This window comes from Eretmochelys imbricata, chromosome 4 (assembly GCF_965152235.1).
Source record: "Eretmochelys imbricata isolate rEreImb1 chromosome 4, rEreImb1.hap1, whole genome shotgun sequence".
NCBI classification, from domain to species: domain Eukaryota; kingdom Metazoa; phylum Chordata; order Testudines; family Cheloniidae; genus Eretmochelys; species Eretmochelys imbricata.
In genome coordinates, this window is record NC_135575.1 from 33,696,911 (window position 1) to 33,705,455 (window position 8,545).

General features: G+C 44.8%; 1 protein-coding gene across 5 annotated transcripts in view; it reads right to left on the bottom strand.

Moving 5' to 3' along the window:
* PPA2 (inorganic pyrophosphatase 2) overlaps positions 1 to 6,456 on the bottom strand; it is a 45,873-nt gene extending 39,417 nt beyond the window's left edge. For 3 of the 5 annotated variants that reach the window (XM_077815099.1, XM_077815096.1, XM_077815097.1), the window contains exons 1-2: positions 6,187 to 6,456; positions 1,008 to 1,052 (exon numbers count right to left, since the gene is read on the bottom strand). In XM_077815099.1, the coding sequence (XP_077671225.1) occupies positions 1,008 to 1,052; positions 6,187 to 6,441 (300 nt within the window). In that variant the 5' untranslated portion in view covers positions 6,442 to 6,456. Of the gene's footprint in view, positions 1 to 1,007; positions 1,053 to 2,958; positions 3,024 to 6,186 lie in introns of all 5 variants that reach the window. The other 2 variants (XM_077815100.1, XM_077815101.1) reach the window with 1 other exon arrangement.
* Between the last annotated feature and the right edge of the window lie 2,089 nt (positions 6,457 to 8,545).

The following is an 8,545-nucleotide window of genomic DNA, read 5'->3' on the forward strand; positions in this document are numbered from 1 at the left end:
CCATTTATCGGTATTTGAAATACAATTGATTGGTCACAGAGATACTGCCTAATAATTGCTGGTTATTCAGAACATATTTCGGTGCCTAAATAGGGATTAAAGAGCCCATCTTTAAGAACCCGTGTTTGAAAATCTGGGCCTTAAAATGTGACTTGTTTCTTTTACATTCTACTCTACTTAAAGTGATTCCATGCCCCCGCTTAGGTCCCAAGACAACGTTTACTAGAAACTATACAATTAAAAGAAGACTCCTGCACAAACATTCACACAAACCAACCTTGGGTACTTGTTCTCTCTCTAACCAGCAACAATTCTGAGCACACGCACATGGCACTTTCCTCGACTGTGCACATCTGCACATCCCAGAAAAGCACATGCCTTCAGTCCAAAACACAGCTGGAAAGTCTGAGTTTTGGCCCATCATACTTAATATCCCTTTAATGCAGTGGTTTTCAACCTGTGGTCTGCAGACCCTTGGGGGGTCCGCACACTATGTCTGTGATTTTCAAAGGGGTCTTTACCTCCATAAGAAACTTTCTAGGGGTCCGCAAATGAAAAGAGGTTGAAAACCACTGCTTTAACAGAAAAGATTTCTAATTGTTTTTATTTTACTCTGCAGTCAGAGCAGCTAGTGAATCTTTTACTAAGAGAGTTTACTTGAGCAGGCTTCTGTATGTAATAGGAGAAAATACAATGTATCAACTTTACAACTGTCAGAAGGAAGCTTCTACTGAAAAATATAAAAACACTTGCATTTTAGAACATTTTGATTAATAAATAAAAACTGACTTTTTTTGCCCATTTGATCAGGAGATTTAAAATCCCTTTGAGGTCCCTCGTCCCATGGCATTTGTATTTGAAGGTTTATCAGTTGTATTCAGTGCAAGATGCATGGTACTGAACAGCTCTCATTTTGCCCACCATGATTGAAAGCCCCATTCTAATGTGTCCATTACAACTAGAGCACAGCAAAATTACATTTCATGAAAAATAATTTCTAACTGTACCTCACTTCCATTAGTCTTTGATCTCTTCGCAGGAACCTCCTTATCCTATACAGAAAAAAAAAAATTAGCATTTAGAACTCTCACTTACGGGAGTCGAATCCAAAATATATTCATGTTAGAGAAAAGAATACCACGGTGTCTGTATAAATAACTACTACACTGTAGATTCTACACAGACTACATTAGTAGTTTTTAAAAGGGCTTGAAAAATCCACTCATGAGTGGCAAGCTAGTCCTTGAGAATATGGGGAGGAGGACCTAAGCCATCAATGTCTCTATAACTGTAACTTTCATTTTAAAAACATTTAAATTTCCTAATGGTTGTAAGGCTATAACCTCCCAAATGTGAACTGATGCATTTTCATCTTCCTGCATCAGAAATGGACAAATCTCCTTTCTTTGTCAAGCACCAGCTGAGTGAAATTAAGACCGGTCAGTGCTGCTTGACAGATCCCTGTAGACAGCCACAAAACTGTTATGAACCAGGTCAGTTTCATTCTGCTGCTGCTGATTGCAAAGGCTGTGAACTGCATTATAAACAGCAGCAGGCATTGGAGTTATTCACAAGCAAGGAGGACCCTAAAGACAGAGGCTGGAGGAGAGGAAGAGTAGCAGAGGCCTCTTCATCCTCCAGTCCCCTTGCAGCATCTAGGAGACTGGGAGAGAGATCAAAGTAGTGAAGACCCATGTCTCTGCCAGCAGCCTGGAGGCTCTGGAGGGACAGAAGAAACAGAAATTTTTTCCCTTGTCCAGCAGCCAGAATGGGAGGACCTTCAAATTAATCAGACATCCGCTTGCCAGAGGCAAGTTTAAAAGAAGACTGAAAGGAGGATGCAGGGAGAGCATCCTAGTGGAAATGTCAGCACCCTCCTCCCCCCCAGCAGCTAAAGATGCTAAGAGGTGCTAGTAAAGTTAGGGCCCCTGGACCTTCCTTGGAAGGCCTTCCAACTCTTGTCTTTCTCATCAACCTCTCACCAGCAAGTTTAGTCCTCCCTCACAAAGGCATCAGGTACACTTTTCAAGCCCTGGTTTTAAATGATTGAACAGAATGATATTGATGTAGCATTTATCTGTTTAGAAAAACCCCTCTGGGCACATGATAGAGTTGCAGATTTTTCTCAATGTTCCAGCCTACAAATCAACCCAACAGTTGAGGCAACAAACCTTAAAGGCTGCAAATTTCCCAAACTATTTTGTTTTTGAGTATGCCATAATAAGCAAACCTCTTCTCAGACTAAACTGAAGGCTGGCAGTTTTCACAGATGACGTAGAAAACAGGCATTTCACTATAGCAATAATGAAACTCCAGGGAACGTGGCTAACAATATATGAAAGTGCTTGGTTGCACCTCATGCCTTGTAATTCTCCAAAGGTGCGATTACCACTCCTCTCTTGGGCATTATTGCTGCCTTCAAATTACAGCACGTCTTTTGGGAATTAAAGAAATATACCATTCACATAAATATGTATTGTGTAAGCCTCTTCTGCTGCAAAACTGCTGGTACTATAGAAAAATAGCAATTTACATGGGTTTGGTGAAACACAAAGTGACTTAGGAATAGTAACAGTAGAAACTGTATTCTAGATTAGCGCACATAAGCACAGAATTTTAACACCTTACCAAAAGATATGGTGGACTTCTCATCATTTGAAGTCATTAAATCAAAACTGCATATCTTTCAAACAGACACACTCCAGTTCCACCACAAATTATTGAACTCAACACAGGAATTACTGGGTGAAATTCTACAGTCTGTACTATAGAGGAAGTCACACAAGATCATAAAGGTCCCGTCAGGTCCTAAAATATATTAATTTATTTTAGTAATTGCTAAAAATCAAACAAGATTTCTATTGAAAAGAAAAGAAAAATCTACCTGCTTTTGACCATTAGAGAACACAACATCCATCATTTCAAGAAATAATAACTGCGTTTGAGTCTAACATATACCTCTTTAGATCCAGCAAACAGAGGAATGTCATGAAATGGGGAAATATATTTACCCTCCGCATTCTCTGCGAGACAAAAAAAAGTGTTACAAATCTAAACCAAACATGCTGAAAGATGTCCACATTACTAATAAATATGTCCCTATTGCTTCCATCGTTATAGATAGACAAGGGTCTATTGGTATTTTAAACTGAAACACTGCTTGGCCAGGGGATTTATGTTGTAACAAAGCCTTTTCTGGAGTCAAACTCCAAATTTTACAATAAAACGGTCAATTTAAGGGACAAACCAAAATCAGAACTTTCAGCTTTGGCAGCTATACTGTGCCCTTCTTTCCTCTCTTTAGCCTGCTCATTCCTTTGATCTTAACTGGCAAAATGAACTATGTAAAGATGTCAATAACCTTGTATTTTTCCTACACAGAGCCACTAATGGAGAGGAAATGTCATAAGACATGTATAGAGAAAACCAGTTCCTAGGTTACCTAGGATTTTAGTCATACTTCAAGTTTCTTTTTCAGCAGCTCATAATTTCTTCATGATCAAGATATTTTTTAAAACAAAAATTTCAGATAGCAGGCTAAAATACTGCAGCTATTAAAACTTTACAGTATTCCCTTAGCATGGCTTGTCATTTCAAATAAACTGAATTTCATATCAATACAGAAAACATTCACCGCTAAACAGCTTATACCAATTCTGACCAGCAATATACATTAGTTAAACCTTATCTGCTCAGACTTTTTGTTTTAAAAGGAACAATGACAGACTCTAGGGTTTCAGAGTACACTCTAGGGTACAATTCTGGCCTCACTGATGTCCATGGCAAAATTCTAATTGGCTTCCATGAGGCCTTTCCCCCTCCCTTCTCACATGCAAGCAGACTTCTAAGTAGACAGGAGGAGTGCCCAAACTTTGTCTAATTCAGGGACACATTTTGAGCTTGCCAAAAGCTCAATGACTGAGCCAAATTTGCAAAAAAAAAAAAAAAATAGAACAGTCATTAGAAAGATGCAAGTCTTAGAGGCCACAAATTCCAGCACCCACTGCTCCCTCCTGATCAGGTGGCATTATTCGTATTAAAAGAGTGTGTGGACATGGGCCCTCTTTGGCCTATGGACTGCACTACATCTACCCCTGAAATACAGAAACAATTGTTATGCAAACGTTGTACAAATATGGTGTTACATTCCAGGAAATAAAAGATAAAGTTTAGCTATAGGTAGGGCCCTACCAAATTCATAGCCATAAAAAATGCATCACAGACCATGAAATCTGGTCTCCCCCAGCAAAAACTGGTCTTTTGTGTGCTTTTACCCTATACTGTATAGATTGCACAGGGAGACCAGCATTTCTCAAACTGGGGGTCCTAACCCAACAGGGAGTTGCAGGGGGTCACCAGCATATTTTAGGGGGGTTGCGGTATTGCTACCCTTACTTGTGCGATGCCTTCAGAACTGGGTGGTTGGAAGAGCAGTGGCTGTTGGCCGGGCGCCCAGTTGTGAAGGCAGCGCCCTGGCAGCAGCAGCGCAGAAGTAAGAGTGGCAATCCCATACCATGTCACCCTTACTTCTGCGCTGCTGCCTTCAGAGCTGGACGGCTGGAGAGTGGCGGTGGCTGACTGAGGGCCCAGCACTGCAGGAAGCAGCATAGAAGTCTGGGTGGCAATACCATACCATGCCATCCTTGCTTCTGCTAATGGCGGCTGTACCTTCAGAGTGGGGCTCCCAGCCAGCTGCTGCCACTCTCCAGGTGCCCAGCTCCAAAGGCAGGGCCACTGCCAGCAGCAGCGCAGAAGTAACAGTACCGCAATCCCCCCTACAATAACCTTTCAACCCCCTTCCCTCACCAACTCCTTTTGGAGTCAGGACCCCTACAATTACAACACCATGAAATTTCAGATTTAAATAGCTAAAACCATGAAATTTACGATTTTTTAAATCCTCTGACTGTTAAATTAACCAAAATGGACAGTGAATTTGGCAGGGCCCTAGTCATAGGCCACTGTTCAAACTGAAGTGACAGTCACTAGATCAAGCCTATCGCACCCGACCTCTAGTGGAGTCAGCGTGACAGATTTCTGACAGGGTGCAACTGACCATTTACATCTGTCCATTTCTCTCACAGCAATGTAAATCAGAAGTGACTCCATTGAACGTAATGGAATCATAATGGTATAAAAATCAGTGTGAAGAGCAAAATCAGAAAGTGGCTTTTTAAAAATCTTCATAACTATTAGAAAAAGGTAGTGTGAAATTGAAACTAAACACACCAGCTTTTTGTTTGCAATGTTGGTGTAATCATGTTGTCCCAGGGCCTTAGAGAGACAAGGTGGGTGAGGCAAAAGAAGCTGGTCCAAGAAGAGATATTTCCCCTCCATGTCACACGAGGTTTTTCTGTCTTGACTTATGTCTTAGAGCTTCGTTCATACTTTCATACATGCTGACTGCTCAGTGGGCCGTCAGTAAAATAGATGTCCTCATTTCAAATGCAAATTTCCCTTTACTACGAGCATATCTGGAGCAGTCATTATTGCATCAGGAGAGTAGACTCACCACTGTTATTCCTGCTAAAGTAATGAAACTCATGCACCACTTTAAAAGTTTCCTACACTTTTTTTTTTTTATATTTGTAATGGTCTTCTCTTCTGGGTTGTGTGTTTTGCCCCTTAGGGGGGGCTGCTGGCGGCTGAAAGGCCCTCCCTGCCACAAGTCTCACCCAGTGGGTCGCAAGAAACTTCTTCATACTGGATTAATTTTAGGGTGCTTTTTTTAAAGTCACCCTCTGGGGAGACAAGCCCTCAGCTCTTTCTCTGGGACATTCAAATTCCCTGCAGGGCTGGAGACAGAGCCCTCAGCATAAGCCTAGGAGGGGCTAATGCATCTAGCCACATCCTAGTCTTTATTCACTTGTAGCAAAAGCCTGTAGGTTCCACCCCAATGCTCCAGCGCCCCCCGGGGGACACAGCAACAGGGGGTGCCCATGTTAACGCCCCCGGCCAAGTTTCCTAGTTAAGCTCTAAGGCATGTCCTGGGCGAGGGGGGGAGACGCTGGCTTTCTCCATTCACCCTCTTTAAGGAGTGGCCCCCAATTACGGCTGGCAGGGGGCAGCGCCCCTGAGCTCTCCGCCGGGCGTAGAACGCAGCGCCGCCCCGCGTTCCACCGCGCCCCCCGCAGCTCCCCGGCCACAGGCGGCGGCGCCTGGAGCCCCTGCGGGGCTGCTACTCACTAAAGTAGAGGCGGTACTCGGGCGAGTGGGGCCGCCCCCGCGGCTCCGTGCCGAACTGGGCCATGGTGCTGAGCCAGCTGCAGCGCGGCAGCGGCCGCACCAGCCGCCTCCTCCTTCCCGCTCCGGCGTAGGAGCAGCTCCGAGCCGGGAGCAGCGGCAGCAGCCCCCGCCAGAGCCCCGCACGCATGCTTGTGCCTGCCACGGCTCCCTCCGCGTCCTGCGCCCGCCCGGCGGGGGAGCGGAGAGTCTGAGCATGCTCGGTGGCCGCCGCTCAAGCCGCTGCCCTGGCTGGCTGTGCCACGCCCCGGTGCAAAAGCGGGGTGCGGAGGGGAAGCCGGAGGGGCAGGGAGGGGGCAGAAACAGGGGCAGCCGGCGTGAGGCGTGGGAGCCAGGTCTCTCGCCCGCCCTAGGAGCCGTCAGCTAGGAACGTGCGAACGGCAGGAGGGCCTCCCCCCCGCCGACACCTGTTGGAGGGGCTTGGGGGGCAGATCGCGTACCCCACATCGTCAGCCCCAAGCGTGCCCCGTTTTTGAGTAGGCCCCTCCCCAAAATCATGAGATGGGCTTAAAAACAAGGCGATAAACGGGGAGTTTTTAGTTGCTTTCTTGCTCTTGTGCCTTCGGAGTATCGAACTTCCGATTTCAAGCCCCCGACACGTCTCCTCTTCCGAGGGAAAGGCCAGGCGCTCGCGCACCCACGTGACGGCGGCGCGGGGCGGGGCGGGGCGTTCTAAGAACGCCACTGAATAGCGCAAACTTCGCAGCTAGTGCGTGACTCATGAGACTTGCAAACACTGTTGATCTAGGTTAATGTCTATCTCGCTAATTTCTATAAAAAAAAAACTGGATATAACTGGCCACTAGAGAGGTGATTCAGTGTCTCCCTCCCACCTCTTCCTTGAAGGGTCAAACATTTTCATTCATGATGATGCTATGTTTTGACAAAATGCCTGGCCAACTTCATCAGTTTCAAGGAGGGGGAGAAAAGAACAGGAAACAAAGGAACAAACAAACAAAAATAAAAAAATCCCTACTAAATATAGAATGAAGGCACAAAACTGGGGTGAGAAGTCAGAGTTTATCAGAAGTTGGAGCCCCTAGGCAGACTAGGCTAAGGAAGAAATAGCATCTTTCTTTTAATTGGAAGTAAAATATTAGACAGTAACTCCCCCCTTAACGTCCTCTCGCTTAACATTGTTTCAATAGTATGTCCCTGCTCAGTTACAGAACAGGCTCCATTTAAAGATGTGCAATGCTGCGCTATAATGTCCTTTGGCTGCCTGCTTTGTCCACAGCTGGCAGCCCCCCCATCAGCTCTTATGCTCCGTCCCGCCCCCGGCAGACCCCGCAGATCAGCGCCTTCCCCCTCCTCCCCTTGCCAATTAGCTGGCTTGCAGCATTCAGGACGGATGGGGGGGGGGAGAAGCAAGGACTCGGCGTGCAGGCTCCCACTCTCTACCCTGCCTCCTGCCTGCGACAACCTGATGGTTTCCCAGACTCTTTGTTTTCTGCTCTATGTTGTGGTTCATACCTTAAAAGCAACAGGCCCTGTCTGTTCTATATGGACACTAAAGATTCCATGGTACTTTTTGTAAGAATAAGGATTTTCCCAACGGCCATGTCCAATATTTCCTACTGTTACGCAGTAGTATGCTAATTAGCTGCTACCCTACACCTGGCAGTATTTTAGTAGTGTATTATTTACCGTTTGTAGTATGCAAAAACTTCTTGGAATTTTTCCTGGCAAAAAGGGCTATGCAGAAATAAAATATTGTATTTCTCTGTGATTTTTCGTGATCATTTGCTAAGTATATTACAACAGAGTCTTCACAATAACATGGAGGCTGTATTGCAGACCAAGGAACATTCATCTCCATCTCCATAAAAGCTGCTAAATCATACCCTGTATTTCATAGCAGGCCAGCAACATGAGTTGCAAGGAGTTGGCATCTTTCTTCACTGAGATCAGCAGACCTCCTCTTTTCAGTCACAGATCAGCTATAACTTTCTGAAACGTTTACATTTGAGGACTGAAACTACTTGGAGCTCATTTATTTTTAAAGTTTAGGAAAAAAACATTTCTACAGTTTTTCAAATGTGAAGAGAGCGAAAAAATATAGACTTCTCCCATTGTAAAAAAGTCTTGTAAACTTTCTTTGATTAGGCCTACAGCTGAAGTTGAACACTAACATGTCATGGAAATAACTCTCACTAGGAAGTTCTTTCACTTGCAAAGGACGCTGGATTATATTTGACCAGTTTAGGAGCCTCTGAAAGTCACTTACTGAGCACAGGCATTTTTTTGCTAAACTTGTAAAGTTGACTGCTAAGGGAGGATCTCAGGACATATCATTCTGCTT